Source organism: Cyprinodon variegatus, unplaced genomic scaffold (assembly GCF_000732505.1).
Source record: "Cyprinodon variegatus isolate N-32 unplaced genomic scaffold, C_variegatus-1.0 Scaffold266, whole genome shotgun sequence".
In the NCBI taxonomy this organism is placed as follows: Eukaryota; Metazoa; Chordata; class Actinopteri; order Cyprinodontiformes; family Cyprinodontidae; genus Cyprinodon; species Cyprinodon variegatus.
The window spans coordinates 221891-244031 of NW_015150719.1; the positions used below are offsets into that span (position 1 = coordinate 221891).

Sequence of the window (22141 nt, forward strand, 5' to 3'; positions counted from 1 at the left end):
TATATATATATATATATATATATATATATATATATATACCATAAAACACATGACACACCATTGGACAAAACTGTTACAGCAAAGTGTGAAAAGGAGTCCTGTGTAGAACTAACATACATTCTTAAAAGTCTTTTCAATGTTTCCAAAGTTACTTTGCAGTTTTTGTCTTGCCTGTTCACCTTATTTATTGCATCTGAGTGCATTTTTTAACCTGCTAGATTACTCACACAATCAAGTTTATTGTTGAAATATATTGGTTTTCATGTAGGCTTTTCAAAAAATGACTTATTGGATATTAATTTGTAACTAATAAAAAAATCAGTGGCTCAACAGCATTTAAAGCTCATATGTGATAAAAAAAAATAGTAATTTCTGCAAAACACTAACAACTGTTGAGGGGTGTGCTGCTCTCCTCCAAAAATAACATATTTTTGGTCTGTTGTAGGATTTATTTTGTGCTCTTTTCTTTATAAATAAATCCAAGACAGATCATCTGATCATCCAAGTTGTCTGCTATCACATTCAAAAACACAAAGGAAGACTGTCCAACTTTGGAAAGTGTTGCCAGTGGCTTTAGGGAGGCTAAACCTGACAGTTACCTGACAGGGAAAACGCCCCCTGGTGGCTAAAAGATGAGAAGTTTTGCTTCACAAAAAGGACATTACAATCCCTCAAAATAGCAGTTTTCTATCATTAAATTACATCCTCTATTAATCTCTTTTACTAAACAGGTTTGGCCACGATAGATAGCAAGTCTTTTGTGAGGGAAACCTGGCTTGGATCCAAAAAACACATGAAATCACCAAAAAAAAAATGCTATCCATAGTTTTACTTTCAAATAGTTTGTCTTTTCTAAAATACAATTTCAATTAAACAGGTGGGCGACAAATAAGGTAACTCAAAGGAGTGTCTTGTTATTCTTTTGTCTTTAATTAGTAATTAAAATTTATTAGGTGCTTTGGAGAAAACAATTACACTTAGTGAGACACCATATTTTTCCACAACCTTTTCAAGCATTCTCTAAACATTATTGTTTATGCTAAAACTTAGTAGGAAATAAGGTAGGAATAACAAGTAGGAAGGGATTTGATCGTGAAGGGTTGAATGTACCCCAGAAGATGGTGTTTGCATGAATTAATCAGATTTCTTTCTACTATCTTGACTAGAGTGGAACAGATCGGCAGCCCAGAACTGTACTGGTTTGAGCCGCTGGCATAGCTGCTCTCTCCCCTGACATACAATTCAATTAAATTAAATGTATTTATATAGCTCCAATTTGCAACACATGTCATCTCAAGTTACTTCACAATTCAACCAGATCATATAGTCATACTGATTCAAAGTTTTCTATCTGGGGAAAAAAAACAGCTGATTGCATCAAATCATTGACTCAAAGAAAATCCCTCACATCAAGCATGCTTGTAACAACAGTGGAGAGGAAAAACTCCCTTTTAACAGGAAGAAACCTCCAGTTGAACCAGGCTCAGTGTGAGCGGCCATCTGCAGAAGCCGTCTGGGGTTCAAGGAGACAGAAGCAGAGATATAGAAAGAAGGAGAGATGTGAAAGGCAACTGTTCATTGGAACAGTCCATAAATAGCAGAACCAAATACTCTTAATTAAAAAAAACAAAATGTATAAACTTTTATAATGAGGATATCATATTTTATCCATTATAAGACAATAACCTAAATTATTGTCAGTCCCAAAGCGAAAGAATATGTGTAGGAGGAGTGAGTCAGCAGAGAACAGGGTAGAGCTGCTATTGTCAGTTCTATTAGAAAAAGACAGCACTATAACATATCTATTTATATAGTTTATTACAAAAATGGTTGATTTAGGAGTAAGTAACCCTTTAATGTCAAACCTTACTTTTTCGTTCACAATAGGATTGATTCATTCTTAACAAAGTGTTGAATCCTATTTGCAGTATTATAAGGGGATACCTGGGATACTGTGTTATTGTTTACCTTTGTTTTTAATTTTACTAAGATCTATTTTTGTTTTGTTTGGTTATTTACCTATCGTTGACTGACTGAACATCAGTTACAAAGCACAGAGGTGAAACTGCAGGGTGTTTGCCACAGATAGGCAAATCCATGAGATGAAAACCCAAAGATAACAGAGACTCTGTGACACTCACATTTTCACAAAGCACAAATGTACTACTTAGAGAGGAAGTAGTCAGTTGTAGACAAATGCTTATGTCACGACTAGAGTTTGCGTCCACCCACAGCAAAAAAAAAAAAAAACTGTCACACAGTTGGTTCCTCTGAGTTTTTTGCTCAGTGTCTCTCCCCACGTCGGTGCCTTTGTTTCTCTTTGACAGCAGCAGAGCCTTCGCAGAGGAACACTGAACAAACATTCCTGTCCAATAAATTCAACTGAGCTAACCTGTGCAGGACTATTGCTGGAAGGATGGTAAGTAAATAATTCATCACTGATCAAGTATAACTTTTTTTCTCACCCTCTGGTGAATTTCTGCATGTTATAATAAGGCGTCTTTAGTCAGGATGGACATTAGTCTGCCATTAGTTAAAATTCAGTTACCATGAATATAACTACAGTGGAAAGAGTTTTAATATTTAATACTATCATTATCATCAGATCATCCTGGTTTAGGCTAATATTTTATTTTTTGGATTGTAAAATGAAAAAAAACAATTAGTTATAGCTACAGGTTTGGGGTTTTCAGTTAGTCAATGCTTTGTTCTTAGGTTTAACTGTCTAAAGAAACACCACATGTTCAACCTAAGTGAAAGTCCAAAGTCTTCTCAGTTTATAGAAGTGATGGAGTTCTTAGTTGTTCCTTAAAATATATTTTCTGCATTGTTATTGTGTCAGATCCTGTATGAAGTACAACATGCAGCATTTAACCAGCCTCCTCACCCAATATATACGTTGGTCATCCAAAGAGTTATCTGGAAAAATGTACAGATCCTTTTTGATTTAATTTATAAAGTAATACATTTCACAAAACGCTTAATAGAAAAAATGTTTAAAATAGAAAATAAGAATAGTCAAGGTGTGATAAGGAAGTACGTGATGGTTTTAATGAGAAATAAATATTATATTTAGAGAGTGTGATCTCTTCTGTCATCATAGTATTAGAGCAACTGACTTAAAAAATATCAACAAGCTAATAAAGAAGGTTGGCTCTGTTTCGTCCTTCCTCTAGAGATGATTTTACAAAGAAGGGTTTGTATAAACAGAAGAACATCATGGAAGAGTGAGGATTCCCTTCTAAAGAAGGTTTAACAACAAAATAGTTCACAAAAAAAAAAAAAAAAACCTTTACAGATCCGCTTCGGAAGATCCTTCCTGTCCATAGTTATCAAACATCTACAAAAACTTTTTGAGCAAAAACCTAATGAGTGAGAACATTTTTTTTTTTTGGATTAATAACTATTTTTGAATTTAATCTAGCTTGAATGTAGATTGGTCCTGTTACCATATAAATGAATCTCTGCCAAAGCAAAAGGAAGACAAAAAAGCAAATCTTGCAAAATTCTCCTACAATTCTCTAACCGCGTTGAAAGGATGTCAGAAAACGACAATAAAAAACAACTGAACTCACATTAGGGTGTAATGACAGGTAACTGTTTTATTTTAGAGTTTATCTCTGATAGATTGGTGCTATGGGTAGAGAGCCATACTGCCCATATCAACAAACCTAAACCATACTAAAACACTCGAAAACAGACATTTAGTTCTATAACCAATCAGATGACGCAGACTATAACCTCCAAGTTCTTTTTTCTTATTGTTGGTTGTCGCTCCATTTTCAGAGGGGTTTCCAGTATGTCACAAAACACCCAAGTTTTTTACAAAATTGCAACTGAAGCTTTCACAATTTTTGGGGAAGCAAAATGTGCAACAGTTTAGCACAGAATACATTAAGTAATTTATAGATCTCTGTGGTGAAGAAACAGAAGTAATAAGATAAAATCTTTCCTCTTTTCCCCATCCCCCTATTTTGTATGAAACCAAATGTTATGCCTGTTGTGAAGGCATTTCAATAAGCTAGGGCTGAGATATCTAACTGACAGAAACAGACAGAAGAAGTAACTCTCAATCTAATAATGTATGCACAGGCACTGGTGGTTTTATTGTTCATTGATAATGATAAATGCTGGGGATAATATTATTTAGATCTTTATTCTTAAACATGAGCAAAAGTATAGAAACTTTTTACGAGTTTTCAAGTACTTGAAATATTATTTAATTTCATATTTGTGGATTTAGTATAGAAGAAAGGTTTTATTAATTAATTAAAGTTATTAGTCAGGTTAGCTGCTCCGATAGCTGCTCATTTTATTAACCAACATGTCAATTGTACATTTCTGACTGTTGCTTGAAACATTCTTAAATTTATAGGAATAATGTGCGTGCTTCTTTAATTTCCTTTTTGAGTATCCATATTTTAGCAATCCAGAAACAGCCACAAAACAGATTCATTTTTTTAAAGCAAGTGATGAAGTAAAAGGATTTCTGTCAACGATTTGATTGGCAGTGCACAGAAACAAGTGGGGGAGCGGAAGTTTTCTGTTGCTGTTTGCTATATACAGCTTGAGAAACTTTCTGTCACTCCAGCACTTTCTGTGGCATCTCATTAAAAAGCCTTTAGGAGGAAGTGTATGGTGGAAAGTTTTAGAGGTTTTGAATATGTAGCTTTTAAAGCCTTAGCTTCCTTCATACGGGCAACAACCTCATGCCATGTAGCAAACCATTAGCAGAGCGGATGGCTTGAAACCGTTTGGATAATCATGTCTGCCTAATACCCCAGCACCAAACCAGAGTCATAACCTGAGTGAGATCAAATGGGATTTACTGTCAACAATGTGACTAGCAGTCTACAAAGCAGTTTTAATATATTTGATTGCTCAATATTCCAACACACATCATAGATGAGGTGTATGGAGACATGTTGGTAAAACAATCTAATGACTCTTGAGTTAATCATTCCAAGTATTACAAATCAATGGTGATTTTATTATCTTTATTGTGATAATTTTGGCTTTCAAACTAAAAAAAAATTAGGAGTGTCTTCCAGGATAAGAATATCAAAAACTAAAATTTCCTCTAGTTAAAACATTACATTTTCTTTCAAAAAGGGGTTTCTGGTAGATAAAATTCACCAGCATTAATATCCATGCTATATTTTAGATGTAAATCTAACACAATATTCCAGCTGAGCTTCACACTGCTTTTAATTCCCATTTGCCTTGACATTGTGCACCCTGTAGCTTTCCGTGTTTTTTTTGCCGTACAGTTAGATTAAAAGCAATCCTGTGTCCACAGGCTCTTATCTCTACTTCCTGGGTAGGTAACTCTTGTCTCCATTCGAACGGGCCTCATTAAAATAGGAGCGGCTGTTGCTGCTTGTTCAGCCTTTGGGAATTTGAAAACTCCAGCGTGTACAGTATGTAGTCTTAGTTACAATGCGGCATTTTGGGCAGTGGTACACTACTTTCTGTTTACACTCATGGATGTTTAGGTGACAAACTGTCAGGCCTCAATGTTTACCACAAAAAAGTATAATAGCCAGTTTTTTCATGCTATTAGTTACTGCACAAATTAAGAAAAACACAATTTTAAGTGTTGCACTTACATTCATTATCCTGCAAGGGTTGACTAAAACTTAGAATAGCTCTATCCACGTCTTCTTGTGAACTAAAACTGAAAATCAAAAGCCTTTGCAATAGTTTTGAACTGTCTGTGTTTTTGACAAAGGCAGGCCAGGAAGCTGGTGCAAATGTGGTTTGACAAGTACAGACATTAACGTTTATTGGCCAAGACCAGCCGGCCAGCAGTTAGTGTTCTTCTATTCTGCACAGTGCTTTGCAGAATAATTAACACCCACTGAAATGCTGCACTCTAGGTCATGCTGAATATTTAGTTGTAAGAGATAAAAAAAAAAAAAACAACACACACACTTATTTATTTTCACAGTTTCACTCTACTTTGTGTTGCTCTTTTTCATGAAATCCAATTGAAATGCTTGTGGTTATGACCTGAAAAATGTTGTGGGGGTACAAAGACCTTCGCTTGGCAGTGTCAAGTTCAGAATTACATAAAAACAAAACCATATGTTTAGTTGATTGTTGGTATAGAAATATGGTTTCATTCATTTGCTTCTTGCATATTTAACAGTCGTTTTAAATACATCCACCCCTTATTTTGAATCTTTTAATCTTTATTTGCTTCACTGCTGAAAATTTCATAGTTCCAGCATTAAGGCTGAAAGACTCCAAAGCAAAAACCTGTAGGGAAAGCTTTAACTTTTTTATTTTTGCAAAATTTGATTCAGAACCTCTCAATTTATAATGATTGCTGAAATGGTCAGGCTTGCAATCTCATCTGCAGGAATTGTACTAAAAGACTGTTAATGTCACTAAAAGTATTAAAAGTTGTTAAATGAAAAAGAGCTGGCTTCAGTGTCCTCCTCTCACTTCTCACCTTTTAACATATTTAAGCCACATGTTTACAACCCTGGTATAAACTGACATGAGCCTCATATGGGTTTCTGTAAACTTGGTGCAACTGACCTAAGAACATAAAAGAAAAAAAAAACTGACTGGTGGGTCAGCTAACAAGATAAAAAGCACAGTGTATTTTTTCTTTGCAGGAATTAGGGTGTCTTTTTTTAGTTTTGCAACTTTCTGTTCCTTTTTAAACTTTTATTTCTCAGTCTGTACATCATGTTATTCCCTTTTTTTTGACTAGCAGTTTTGGTTTCTGTCTTTGTCAGTTGATGTTAAAGCAAAGCTAAACTTTTACTCATCTATTGTAGTGTATGGTCATAAAGTGGATGGAAATCTGGAAAGTGTACCATGTAAGAATGCCTCTGTAGTTTAGTCTGGCTTTTATTATCTATGCCATTTAAGGTCAAGCATTTTCTTAACTGTTGTGACCTGAAGGTTATTCATGTTTTTAATTGGTTCCAGGATAGTTAAAATGCTCTCATTGTGGTATTCCCTAGCCATATTGATTTCTAATTAATCAGAGCAGCAAGTTATAGTGTAATCCCATATACCTGCTTCATTCCACTGTATTGATTCACTGTTTTTTTTATATATAGTTTTTGACTTTGATTTTTGACTAAAGCTCTTAACTGCCTTGCCCTGTTTGCAGAACCACCTTTGGCTGCAATTTCAACTTCAAAATTTTGGAGGTTTGTCTTTGACAACAGTTCCTGTTTAGAAAATAGCTGTAGCTTGTTAAAAGTAGGTGTGAACTTCTACTTTTAAGCCTTATCACAGATGATTAACAATGTTGGGGTAAAAAGTTAAACTAGGCTTTTTATACACATGGCTATTATTTGAGATTAACATTTCAATTGTAGCTCTGGCTTGTCTTTTATTGCCTCCAAATGGGTCTTCTTCCTCTAGTTTCCCACGTCAATCATCTATCTTCTCATGCAACTCGGACAAATTTTCTTTCTACATCTTTTCTCCGTTTTCTTTGCACTAGAAATACATCCAAACATTATACTGCCATTATACCCCCTAGTTTCACAGCAGAAATGGTGTGTTGTTCCTTTTCTTTAGATTATTTTGATTGAAAGCTTACATTATGCTCTTATTTGTCCAGGCTACCGTCTTCCATGTGTGTAAACAGTATTTCTTACTACACACTGTCGAATTATGCTTACTATGTTATTTCTAATGGCTGTTGGTTTTGCTTGAAATTAAATGCTGACCAAAGATTTTATTTTTTAAAATGAATGGTTCCAGGTCACAGATTAGTGGGTCTGCTGTAGGTTTATTTTTTGATCACTAATATTTAAAATAATTTATCTTTATAAAGCAACTGATTTTTTATTGTTTCAAGAGGTGGGAATATGATAAGCACTAAATGTTTCAAATATAACTCTTTAATTTTATTTTTTTATTTTTTTTTTCAAGGCAAACAAGTCTGATGTAAAGGCCATCATGGCCCGCTTTCAGGCAAGCGGAGCAAGCGTCGATGACTCCACTCCAGTGGGACGTCCAAAAGCACCCCTGCAACCCGTGCTCTCCTCTGGCCCAGCAATGCAAAAGAAACCTGTTTTGGAGAGCCTGTCAGGCGGTGCAATAAACTCTCCCTCAAAGCCACCTTTTCTGAAAAGCACACAATTCACTAAAAGTGACTCAGATGCACATGAACCAAGCAAAACTAAAGCGTTGGCAGGAAAATTTGCCAACTCCATAGATGATACCACCATCACCAAACCACCAGTTTTTAATAAAGTACAAACACCCTTGAAACCACCTTTTTCCCAAGCTGCTGAAGCTAAAGTACCTTTGCATAAACCGCCTTTTAATAAACCTCCATTGAACTCCACTATGCCTGAAACCAAACCTGTGTTTCCAAAGCCGCCTGGTGCACTTAACTCCAAACCAAGCTGGGTCAAAGAAGACAGCGGAGGTGGTGCTGCAACAAACACCAGCCCAATGCCTCTCAAAATACCTAACTCACTTCAAAAGCCTTCCAGCAACGTTCTAAAAATGAAGCAACAGAATGAAGATCAGCCAGAAACAAAGACAGACACTGCAAGCAAGTTTCCACCACAAGCAAAGATTACTCCTAAGCCCACCAATAACTTCAAGAATGCTCAAAGTTTGTTCAATAAGGAAAAGGACCCATCTGAGCAGTCAGAGAGTGGTGGGGCCAACAAACCATCTGTCTCTGCCATGAACTCTGCTTTTCCTCCCAAACCTCCAGCCAACAAAAAGCCAAGCCTGAAGAAGCCGTCCAAAGATCCTGCCAAGGCTGATGGTATTAACGGTGACATTCCTCCAGGCCTAAAGCGCAACCCTCTCCCCAACAGTTTAGCTTTGGGTCCCCCTCCGGCAAAACCTAATCGACCTCCCAAAGTAGACCTACAGAGCTTCAAAAGAACCGCAGAGGCCCCTACAGAAGGTAAGTTCAATACGGAAGTGATTTCTTTGACACAAAAATACTATTAATAAAACTACTGCTTTGTACCCCTGAGATCAGGAAGTACATTAGAGTCCCCTTACCTCAGTTCCTATGGTTTGCATTGTGCACAGTGGTTTGCATTTTTCTTAATATTACATCTGGATGTAAAGGAAACGTTGAATGCTTCCTTTTCAATTTCATAAACTTAGCCTTGCTAAATGGATAAACACTAGGGAAGCATCATACAAACTATCTGTTGAATATTCTACTACCTAAAGCAATATCAAGATATGCGTTAACTTTACATAGATATTTTTGGGCAGTGAGAGGAAACCAGATTTCCTGAAAAGACCCTTAACATACACAGCATAGCATATGCAAACTTCAAAAAGCCCCTAGGCCAGGCTTCAAACATAGGCCTGTCCTGCTGTAAAGCAAGAGTGCTGAAAATTGCAGCCATTTATCAAAAGCTATACGTTCATAAATGCAACAACTAGACACCCACAACTGCCACCCCGACCCCTTATAGAAAACAACAAAATGGGACTTATAAATATAACAGACTCACAAGGATTTTGAAAATATCATGAAATGCACATTGATATTCAAGCACTCTTTTTCCATTTTTCAAAGGAGAACGAATACTTCATGTTTTGTTAGAACAGCTTTAATTGCATAACTAAACCTTCAAAGGTTGATGATTTCTAAATCAACACGTTAAAACCTAACTGGAAGGATTAAGTTTTCTAATCATTGGATCCTGTTAAAGTTTAACTGGTCATTTTTTTTATTTAAGTTTAATGTTTGCATGCCTTGTAGGACATTTCCTGTATATCAAGTGTAGAATAAGGCTGTACTGTGAAAGGCTGTTCAAAGTGTGAACAGGACTTGCTTCACACATTTGTGTGGTTTTAGTGAAATCTTTAGTTAATGTGTAACAGAGTAAAGTTAAAACTTTTTGAGCATCATTGCTTTTAGACAAATTGTCTTATTATAGCAATCTTTTGCCTCCTTTTATCTCTTATCAAACTTTTCAGTTCGTCAGAACCCTGCTTATGCTTCATAAATGCTGCTGTGTTAAAATGCTTCAAATGACCGGCAGAACATTAACAAACACACTTGGTTCCTCTATTTGCCTCAGCTGAGTTCCCCATCCAGTTTCTCCTTTCTGCCCCCCCCCCTTTTGACAGCTGAACTGGTTTCACCACATGAGGAAGTAAGTTCCGGCAAAAATTATTGTTTCGAGCCAAACTCTGTTTTTGGCTGCAAACCCCATTTGGATCAATTTCTGACAAATATTACCAGAAACACTGAGCTATGGTTTAAAAAAAAAATGGAGAATAAGAAAGTTCACTAAAAAACTGGGGCTCTAAAAGGAACTTATATACCTATAATATCTGTTACAACACTTTCCTCTCATCTTAATATTTGGCTGATATTAAGCATTATCCTTAAAAGTAGTCAGCATATTTACTAGTCTTGCAGCTTCTGTCATGGTTTGACTAATATATAGTCCTACAAAAATCCATCACTAAACAAAACCCACTAAGCCATGTTTGCAGTTTGCCACAGGCCATGTAGGAACACAGCAAATCCCTGTAGAAGGCGGCGTATTTTTAGGACTAAATGCAAAACAGGAGGTGTAGCAGAAAACAGACACATGATGAAACGTGGTGGTGGCTGCATCATTGTGTGAAGTAGCTTTCTCCAGCAGATGCTTAAATGAAATAGCTGAAATTATACAGCAAAAAAAAACAAAAAAACGTATTTAAAAAAAAATGTCGATATGCTTCAAACTCCCATTAAAGATTCTGAAAACTGCTTCTCAAATGTAGGTTAATTCTTTATACCTTTTGTTTGATAATATACTGTTTTTCTTATGACAAATTCCTGAATTCAGACATGTTGTTGTGTATTTGCAGATTCCTGTACATTAGTTTTTTTTTTTCGTTATCTTTAAGAAAATGCCAATTTTCCTAATCAGTTCTCTTTGGATGCAAAAGTTTTCCAAATTCAATTGAATGAGATAGTTCTAAAAAGTTAAAATATTAGCACAGGTAGCATTTAGTGCCACTAGGAGCCGATTTTGAGAGCTGTGTTTTTTTTTTATATTTTTGTAATGTAAGGTGCTGCTTTTAAGAAATCCACTGTCCCAGCTCCTTTGGCACCTAACCTTAGCAACCAGACACAGAATGTACCACAGAGTCAAGCACCACCAACGTTACCGCCAGTTCTACCTGCAAGACATGTAACCACGTAAGTCCTGAAAAGACCAAATGTATTGGTGATTAAGATACACTTTATATGATCTGGGTACACGTAAAGTTAAAAGCAGCTAAATCCCAACTATTCTCTCTAGAAACCAGTCAGATGATACCCCTCCTCCTCCTCCTCCTGTGTTCAGTAAGTATATTGATGGCGTATACATTTAATACCATTTGAAGGGTTATAAGTGCCAAGATATTAAATGTGAGAGTAAAAGTGAAACAAGCATGCGCTGCTGAACCCTACGAGTCATTTTGTTGGTCATTTGCATGTGATATCCATCCCATTTACTTCCATTTAATTTATATGCTGAGAAAACACAATAATCAGGCGTTGCAGCAGCATTTTTGATAGTCATTCATGACTCATTTTCATGGTAAAACTAGATTTTCATTTTCTTTCCATCTTTTTTTCTGCTTTACAGGCCATCCGAGTCAGAGGGCAAAGGTATGTTATTCTATTTGCTTAAAATTTACTATTGAAATATAATCAAATATATATTTATTTTAGTAATCCGGTTTGAATATTAGGACTCATTTTGAATGGATTCGCCATATTTAGATCTGTTTGAAAATGTTAAAGCTGTTGATTAGAAGATAAAGCTGATAATAATCTAAAATTCCTCTCAGTAAATTAAAACCAATGAATAAAAGATTTTAAACACAGAAGAATCAGCTGACCAAAACGTTTATCCATATATTATCCAGTTCATGTACTCAATACTTTGATGAGGCTTTTATATGAATTACTACATCCATGCTGCATGATATGGAGCTAAAGGTTATCACCATGAGCTGTTGAGGAGCCTCAGGTTGCTTTAAGAGCTGCATTCAAGTAATCCATTCCGGTAGCCTGTGTTGATAGAAATGCTGCCTCTACCTTCCTCGACAATACTCCATTGATCTCTATGGGGTTTAGGTAAGATACATTTGCACAAAAAAAGCTGTATCTTCTTAAAGGTTTGTTAGCAGAGGAAAGTGGTCTGGGAGCCTGATAGAAGGCTGCACTGACATTTAAATGAAAATGATAACTTTCATAAAATTATAACTGTCCATTCTAGTTATAACTAATGTATGATATCCCTGGTGGAGATTAGTGCGGTCACACAAGGGATGTTCCAGTTGTACAAAATGTTGCTGATACATCTTGAAGCACATTAGCGCTGTGGGATGCAGAACTCTTCTTTTGCATCTGGCTTGCTTCCTTTTTTAGGAGTGTTAATGACTTTCTACTGGAAAATTTCTAAACTTTTTATGCTTAGGAATATTTCAATTGCTGAAACCACTGAAATTAGAAGTTTTCCTGGATATTCTAATTAATTAAGATACACATGCAAAGATGTTAAGGCCCATACTGGTAACTATACAATTTAAGCTAAGTTGATAGATATACAAAGAAATTGTTTGTTTCACAATTTATGAATCAAAGCTTTGGAAATGTTATCACTAGATTACTTGTGGGTGATGTGTTGGATATGTGTAAAAATAGCATCTGCTTGATGGTTTTAGTGAGGAAAAATGCATACTTCACTGAATTCCAATGAGATTTGAGTAAAAAAAAAAAAAAGCTGAGTTGATGTAAATCTAAAATGAATAAGATGATATAAAAGTGAGGACAATATTTGATTAATCGGAAACTCACCATGCTAATAGATGGCACTGAGAGTACTTTACAGACCAGCACACATTTCAGCGTGACTAAAAATAATCCCTCTGCACATTTCATTGCCCTGTTCACAAATTCATATTTATATCTGCAACCCCAAGGTGTAAAGACAAGTGCTCTGACTTTTAATTATTATTATTTTTTTTTCATTTTTGGAACAGTAAACTTAGTAAAACCAAGAAAATAAAGTATCTAAAAAACGATTTTCTTTAAACCATGAAGGATTTTCATGATTTTTTTTTAAAGACCTGCCATCTTCACTTTAAAGGAAAAAAAAGGCAAATGCATAACGCTGTACCCGCTGCAAAGAGGGAACTCCTATTGAACACGTGCGAGAGCATGCGCAAGCCCAATTCTGCTCATGCACGCTCTGTTTAAAAGTTGCTGTTGACAATCTTACTTTCCAAAAGAAGAATGGCAATTTTTCCACTATGTCAGACTCACGTAGGACGGCCTTATGTATACATATCACAGAAAGATTGACAACTAGGAGGACCACTTATTTAGGTGATCCACCCAGAAAAGATATATACCATTATATCTTTACCTTTATTACCATTATTATATTTATACCGTTAATAATAAACATTTTTAAAATAAATGTGTTCATGTCTTCCATTCAGGAGGAACTTGATGACGATGAAGAAATGTATGAAGATCTGGATGATCGATGGTGAGGAAATTAATCCAGAGAACTAAATATCTTAAGAGTTGGTTGTTTTGTTTAAGCTACTTTATATTTGTTTAGCAAAATGTCATTTCATTGTTTACATTTAACATTGCTGTTTTCATTCAGTTAGTTATTTCAGCCTTTTAAAAAGCTTATTACACATTTCTAATAGAAAGTGGGATGTGGCCCTGTTAGTACTCTCTGCTGGTTCTGCAACAGTTCAGGAAACAATTAGTCTTTATATAAGTTTAATTTAAAGATTTAAGGTAGAGTTTTCTTCACTTGTTTCACTTTATTTACCTACTTCATCACATTTGTTGTCTATCTTCTACAGGGAAGAGGCAAACCAAGAGAAAAAGAAAGACGATAAAGAGGAGAAAAAGCGACTGGAGGCGGCAAAGAAGGAACAGAAGGAGCGCGAAAAGAAAGAACAAGAAGCCAAGAAGAAGTTTAAAGTATTTGAACACAGCTGAATCTGTTCTGAGTTCGAAAGGAAGATATTTTCACACAAAAAACTAAAAAGGGATTTGCTAACTGGATCCTTATTCATGTCTGTGTTTCTCAGATAGATTCCATGGAGGTCATTCAGAAAGGAAAAGCTATCACAGATTGCAAAGGCAGCAAAATGGATCTGGCTGTGAAGCAGGGAGACCAACTGGATATCATCCGTGTTGGGGGGAACCCGGAGGGGAAGTGGTTGGCACGGTCAGCAGATGGATCATGTATGTTTTTAAAAACGTATGGTCTTAAACGAAGTCTGTTTGTATTAACTGAGTTTTTATATTTAGTCTGAACAGATAAATATACATCAACATGTCTTAGGATGGAAAATATATCAAAACATTTTAACAAAGATATGAGCAGAAAGAAACTAAAAGAAACTGCAACATTTCCAATACGTCCGACTTAAGATATAATATGCTATTTATTATTTATAACAATTTATAGTTTTTGCTTGACTCACAGTGATGTATAGTACAATGTATTGCTCTAAACCTGCTCAGGTAAATATATATTGCATATATTTACCAACTTGTTCCAAAGAAAGAGGAGGAAGAAGGAACAAGGTTTATCCAAAAGACCCGCCATTTATAAGCACTCTGTAACAAGCTCACTCAGTCTGTAGTGCATCTGTCACAAATGACCAGTTGTAATTACGGTAAATGTTTTTAACTAAAATTGAAGATGGATAAAGCTAAACTCCTGGTAGTAATCCTGCATCAATTCTACAAACATTGTTACTCTAATGAGCAAGCTCCCTCTTTTTTTGTAGTTGTTTAGCATTAGTCTGAGGAAACCATCAGCAAAAATTCTGTAAATCAACTGTAAATAAATTATGCACCTGAATAGATTCAGTTAATGAATAAAATTGGTGAGAATTTTCATAATAGAACTTTGATTATTATTCCTTGCAGGATGAGAACAGACAGAAAAAACACCAAATTATGTTTTGGTTGACCTGGTCTGCTCTGATAGAGATGTGTTAACTGTTTAGACATCTTTCACAGCTAACGGTGTCCCTGGGAACAGTTTGGGGAAAAATGGATCAAAACAGTTATGAAGTAATCAGATTTGGGTTGGACCAGGCAACCTAGAGAACCAGTGTGTATCTCTCCTCCAGTTTGATGGGCAATGGTGCATCTGTTTCACACTAGACATTTTCATGGACAATAAACCAGTTTAGCAAACAAAGTAAAAGAGAATGAAGTTTTTGTTCTCTTTGTTTTTTTTTTTTTTTTTAGCTTTTTTATTGTAATTACACAGTCACAAGTACAGAGCAACATAATTAACTTACTGCATCTAACGCATATCCTTAGGGAGCAGTGGGGTGCCATTGTGCAGCGCCCAAGAAGCAGAATGCCCTAAACACTAGGCTGCACTTCCCTGTGATAGCCAGAGGTGGCAGACTCTCAATATAACAGCTTATGAACACAAATGGTCTTTTTGTTGTTTTTGTTTTTTTTTTGTCTTTTTTTACACCAACTCCACTGTTGGTGTTAGCATAAGTCAGCATATATAAAATGTAAATGTAAATCCCTTTATTGTCCCACAATGTGGAAATTAATTTTCTGCATTTTAACCCTTCCCCGTGGGGAGCAGTAGGCTGCCATTGTGTGGCGCCCGGGGAGCAATCAGGGGTTAAAGGTTTTGCTCAAAGAATCAGAGGTGAGACTGTGGGGATCGAACCGGTTATTTGCAACCTTGCTCTAACTTTCTCTAACAGCTAGGCCAACACTCCTCCATATGTATAGTATATCCCCCATATCCCTAAAAGGTTACTTTGATACTACTATCAGTAGGAAAGTCAAAATAGGGAAATACTGAATAATCAAACAGCAGATACAGTTAAATGCTTGCTCCTTTTTTAAGCTCATTACCCTAACTCGTCAACCTCCATAGTACCCAAGCCTTGGTTTAGAGAGGTGGTCTACTATGAGTATATCTGCGTCATAGAAGTACATTTTCAGACTACTTATCTAGGCTTTAGATCATGATAATATTTTCCCTTCCATATATATTAATTTAATCTGTTTGCATGTCAATCAGAACCTCCGTTTTTTACTCTTTTTATGCAGTTGGCTATGTCAAAACAACCTCAGTGGAAATTGACTTTAACTCCTTAAAGAACCGGCCTGCTCAGCCAGAATTTGAACCTGAAATCTATGATGACATCGACGTATCGCCAGACACTGGGTAAAAAAGAACTGCTGTTGAACTTTTCTTAATTTGTTTGCACATAGAAGTGGCTGTTATTTTTAAGCTGCTTACACTGATTATTTTTCACAGTTGGTTAATAATTAAACTCTTCTTTTCAGAAAACTATTTAACGAGGCACTTTGCTGCTTTTAAAATGCTAGATTTGTTAAGAATAAAGTGAACTGAATACGAATTTCATGTTTATATCTAACATCTTTCTCTTTCTGCAGCAGTGCCAAAGGACCTGCAGGTAAAACTCTTATTTTTTCAATATTTTATTAAATCAAATTACTCATTCTGCATCTAATTCAAGGTTGCATCACTACTAAAATGCTTTGTGGTCATTTGTTATCCTATTCTGGTAGTTGTCCTACCTCCCCCACCAGGTGAAGATGGTGAAATATATGATGATGTAGTTGATCCACATCTGGAAGTCAGGTGGGATTTAATTAAAGAATTTAAGAAAATTTACATCTTTGAATCTCTTTCATAAACCTAAACAGCAAGAACTCAACAGAAAATGCGACACATGGGGAAATTAAAGAAGTAACCCCCCCCCAAACAAAGTCCAATATTTCTGTTCTTGGGTGACTTTGCAGTTCCTTTGAAAACCAGCCCTCACCCGCGAGGAACCGCAGCTTCCTGCGGATCTTTGACCGAAACAGACGTTCTCCCAGCTCTAAAGTGTAAAATACGCTCCTTAGTAAGACTGATCACAGACCTCCTGTCAGCTGTTCTTAATTTCTAATAATTCAGCCATATCTTGTGGCCTAAAATCTCCCTTAAAATGACTGAATTTTACCAGGCCTTCTCAGATCAGCACTAAATCAACCACTTCACTTTGATCAGCATGAAACCGAACGATTTGAACTCAGTTTGATTGCTGCAGTTCTAACTGCTTGAATCTAAAATAGATGTTTAGGTGTGCATGTTTCATCATCTGTGAATGTATTAATCATTATGAATGATTTGCATGTGACTGATTACAGCATGGCATACTGAGGCATTAACAGCTTTAACATGAATACTTATTAACATGTAATGTATTTGCATGGGGCTTTATTTTGGCTACTTAACAACAAATATAAGCTATGTAACTATAATATGTTATAATTTGCTGATGATATTTTAACTATATGATTTCTGTGGAGCCAGACTGCCTGCACCTGACCAGTTTGCTGCACCTGGAAATTCAGGTATTTTTAATATTTAACAGTCACATATTACAGTGTTTGATCAATGTTACATTTTATTCAATCTATCTTGGCTATTATAAGGTAATTATTCTTTTGAGTTTATTTATATAGCACAGACCGCAACACAGGATATCTTAAAGCACTGAACAGAGACAATTCAATCAGATTATACAGACAGATAGGTTGAAAGTTTTGTATCTAAGGGAAACCAGCTGATCGCCTCCAGATATTAACTTTCTAGGTAGACCTATTTTTAGTAACAGGAAAAGTCTCTGCTGATCTAAAGTACTGAATATATGCTCTATCTACTCCTTCATAAGTTTCACTTTTCCTTCATTAAATATAATTTAAACTTAAAAACGCATACTTATTCTCTGATTTTACGCATGCCACACAGATCGACCTGGAGCACCGATCGACGAGGAGATTTATGATGATGTCGACTCTCCAAATGCACCCCCTCCTCCTCCCATCAGCAGGTAAAGCTGCATCAGTTTTATGACAAAAAAATGTTTAAATATTTTTGCAGCAAATTAGATTTTGGTGTTAATTTCCAGCCACTTGTAATTTATCCTCCTCTTTACACCATTTTATCTGTCAAGCCTCCCTGTCATGAAAGGCAAAAACAAAGCTGAAGACATGGACCCAAAGAAGCAGAAAAAGTTTGAAAAGGAGGAGAAGGAGTTCAGGAAAAAGTTTAAAGTCAGTTGTTCTTTTGACAGTCACATGGTATATAATGTGTGATGTTAAAGCTTACAATGCTGTTTTGATTCTGCTTCAGTACGAAGGGGAGATAAAGGTACTGAGCCAGGTGACGATCACCTCGACACTCAACGTCAAGAAGTGGTCTGGGAAAGACCTGCCAGTGAAAGCAGGGGAGGAACTGGACGTCATCGTCAAAGCTCAGGGTGACAAACTAATCTGTCGGAACGAGGAGGGAAAGTGTGAGTATCTCCTGAAAGTTTGCATACACTAATTACGCCTATCAGTATAGGGAATTTTTTCCCTTTAATGCATGGAACCATCCTTTTTCAGGGTGGAATGATGTGCAACATACAGTCTCAATGACATTTTAAATGGAAGAATGAGTTGCATAAATTTGTGATGACATATTGAATTTTTTTTTTCTATCCATGTCATTGGCTGTTTAGAGCTGCAAATTTGATCAGAATCAGAAGTCTTGATTTGTCATTGTTCCTCAAGGGTACAACAAGATTTTTAGCTGCTCAAAACAATATAAAACCAAATAGTGCAAAAAAATATTGAAATAAAAAGAAAATAAACATTATTAAATTTTTTTTAAAGAGTTGCGCAGGTGCAGACAGAAAACATGTTTCACCCATCCGTTGATTCCAGAAAAAGGTTAAAGAACTTCGTAAAGTCTTCTATTTCTAATATTTCATTACCATTTTGCAGCATAATCCGTACGACTCGCAGTAAAATGCCCCTTCAGCGTTTTTCTGCAACCAACTTGCTTCACAGTAACTGTGGTTTTGTTAGGTTTGACATGATCACTTTGTTTCCTCCAAACCCACTTCTTGTGGCTATCTTGTGACTCATCAAACCATAAAAACATTTTTTCACAAGGCATCCAGACTGTTCATAAGACTAACTTCAAATTTTAGATTACATAAAAATGTTGCTTTTTATATCAGCTGCTTTATTTATGGTGAACACTCTGTATGTGGGGATTTAAAACTGGCATCACTGTGAGCAGAGGCAATGGTATTGTAATGAAATGTTGTGTCAAGGCTCAGAACTGAGGACTCAGATATCGAAGCAGACAGATTATCGTAATACACTTAAGTGTTTATTAACTTAAGTCAGATCAGCAACTCAGCAACAAGGTCAAGGTGTCAAAGGCCGGAATCTCTGCAGAGGGAAAACTCAGGTTAGTGACCATGTAAATCTGACAGAGGGCGATTATGAGAGTGTGAGTCCCTAACCTGGTTTTAGAGTTCAGCTATTACCTAGAAGAAGGAGTAGAATCCAGCCGGATGGCTAACAAAAGCACATGGCGAACCCAGCCAAGAGAGTTCCAGGAGCAAGACCCTGAAGACTGCTGAACTGACTCATGAACAGACCCAAGCAGACAAAGGAAAGTAGGAGTTTCCAGAAGGAGATGCCCAATCCGCTGATGAAGAGGTTAACAGGAGTCCAGACCAGAAGATCAGAGATCCGAAGAGGCACCGAAGGGAAATCCAAGTTGAGGTCAGGAGGCAGATCCAGGTTCAGTTCACAGGCAGAAACTGGCAGGAGTCCGAAGACAGGTCAGGCAAACAAATCCGAAACAGGAACAGGCAGGCTTAAAGGTCCGAGGACAGAACTGGTCAGGATCAGGCAATCAGAACAACAACAGCTACACTAGAGAACGCTCATTGAAGGCTCGAATAATCTGGCACAGATGACTGGAAGAAGGCAGGTGAAATAGAGGTAGAAGCAGGTGGATAAGATGAACAGCGATGAGAAACTGGGTGGATCAAGACAGGTGAATGGAATGAACCATTAAGCCAGTCATCAGTGCTAAGATCATTACATCCAATCCAATCCAATCCACTTTATTTATATAGCACGATTTCAATAAACACAAGGTTTCCAAAGTGCTGCACAAAAAGATAAAATAAATAAAAATAAAAGTAAATAAGATAAAAAAATAAAATAAAAGCACTACATGTTGAGCCATAGCGGTTTCCTCTTCTCTAATTGTGAAACTCTGGGTCAGATGGTAAAATATCTCTTGGTCTTTTCTTCAATTGTGTTACTTAATAGCCTCCTTTGATTACAATTGTACAGCCTGTGTCTAAACTCAAAAATCTCCATTTTACAGTTGGTTATGTTTCAACCAGCCATGTGGTCGAGTAAGTACCGAACATATTCACATATCCCTAAGAATAAGACATTTAACTTAAACTACAAGCACTAATCAATTTGTTTGACCTACAGTGATGGCGAAATCTATGACGACATTGGCGGAGATGGTTTGTCAAATCAATTCTATTGGATGTATAAGACATTTTCTATTCAGGTAATTAATTATTTTGAAATATATATATCTTCTTTCTCTCTTTGTTTTAGACTGCATCTATGACAATGACTGAGAAAAGTTCCGCAGTGGCATGAATACTCCGAGACTGTTCACTTGTTATTATTGGTTATTTATTATGTTCCTTGGTGGTACTTTGGGAGATACTGTATAAATTGCAGCAAAATCACATTTAGTCCTCCTGTTCTAATTTATATTATATGTGTTGAAGATAATAATCATATGAGATCCAGATACAGGAAGAAGTAGAAGCAAGAAGTCATTTGAACAATCAATTGTTTTTTTGCACGTTTGGATCATGGAAAATAAAACAAAAAGAAAAGCAGAAGAGAGGTGAAGTGCAAAACATCAGTTAGATCGTCAGTATTTTATTGTTTCCTTTTTTTAATGTTTTCTCCTTTGGTTGACGTTCAAAACTCTACAGCACTGAATTTTAAAGTTCATTTTCATAGTTTTGCTGCACTGTAGAAACAGAAACAGTATATTAATTATTAACTAATTAAATATTAAGCATTTCTTGCTTTATCTGATATATCTGAGATATATTATTTGTAAATTTTTTTTCTACTTAATCCTAAACAGAAATTCATTTGCTCAGTAAATTTAGGTGCCAGATAGCTTTCGATGTCCTGTGCAAATGATGAAATGCATTGTTCGTTTTCATATTTTTACATCTAAAGTAAAAATCTAAAGTACATCTAAAGTGCTATTATGAAGACACTGACATGTTGAAATGAGTAGCACTTTTGGTTATCCAAATAAAATAAAACCTAGGCCTCTGTCACACCTGTGTATGCTTATAACATCTGGAAATATTAGGAATGGAGGCATTATCTTGTCCTTAAAGGAACCTCTGTGTCATCCAGTGGCAAACACAGGTAACTACAGCCTTCATCAGCATGTCCAAATGTTTCTAATTCTTCTTATGAGTAGGAAAACATGTATTGCTGTTATGTATTGTTATCTACTCTTCTTGCACAAACAACTGCTGACTTACACATTTACTCTCAGAATAATGTGAAACATTAAGTGCAAAGTTAATATCCTTGCAGGCTTGTACTAACATGTTCAAAATAAAGCAGAATTTGTCTCTATTTGTCCACAGTTGTTTGCATTATTTTCTTTCACTTTATCTGTCACTGGAGCAAATGAACACAATCCCATAAAACATAGACCCAAGTGGATCTTATTACTAAGGCAGGTGTGCAAACTCTAGATGTAAATTTACATGGATCTTAAATTTGATTATGGACGTATGAACCAATGGAAAAACAGTAGTTACACTGATAGGTTTACATTCAAAAATATACAATGTTTAATTTTCAGCAGCAATTTCAAATTGAAATTAAGCTCTTAATAATTTATTTTTGAGCTGTAAAAAGAAATGAAAAGAAAACAGCTAATCACACTAAACCAACTGTCAAACTTAGCGGTTGTAGCATCATTCTGTAATTGCCTTCTGCCTCAGACATGAAGAAGACAAACTAACTGACAGGTGTATATATTTATATATGTTCTTATGTCTATATGTATCCCATATGCTGACTGGCACTGTAGACAAGGATAATCAACATATCAAGATAGAATAGAATAGAATAGAATAGAATAGAATAGAATAGAATAGAATAGAATAGAATAGAATAGAATAGAATAGAATAGAATAGAATATCCCTATATGGGGAAATTCATGCATTACAGCAGCA

The 22141-nt window shown here is 35.9% G+C and overlaps 1 protein-coding gene across 2 annotated transcripts; it reads left to right on the forward strand.

Moving 5' to 3' along the window:
• Positions 1-2286: 2286 nt before the first annotated feature.
• Positions 2287-21530, forward strand: fyb (FYN binding protein). Of its 2 annotated transcripts, XM_015382761.1 has the most exons (19): positions 2287-2419; positions 7906-8902; positions 11029-11158; positions 11262-11305; positions 11592-11614; positions 13456-13505; positions 13837-13957; positions 14068-14224; positions 16079-16196; positions 16430-16449; positions 16565-16637; positions 16799-16885; positions 17355-17395; positions 17793-17874; positions 17998-18097; positions 18177-18339; positions 20223-20253; positions 20339-20373; positions 20471-21530. In XM_015382761.1, the coding sequence occupies exons 1-19, from the start codon at positions 2417-2419 to the stop codon at positions 20491-20493; spliced, it is 2298 nt and encodes a 765-aa protein (XP_015238247.1). In that variant the 5' UTR covers positions 2287-2416; the 3' UTR covers positions 20494-21530. The 2 variants fall into 2 exon arrangements, with proteins under 2 accessions (XP_015238247.1, XP_015238248.1); XM_015382762.1 differs by lacking the exon at positions 16799-16885.
• Positions 21531-22141: the final 611 nt, after the last annotated feature.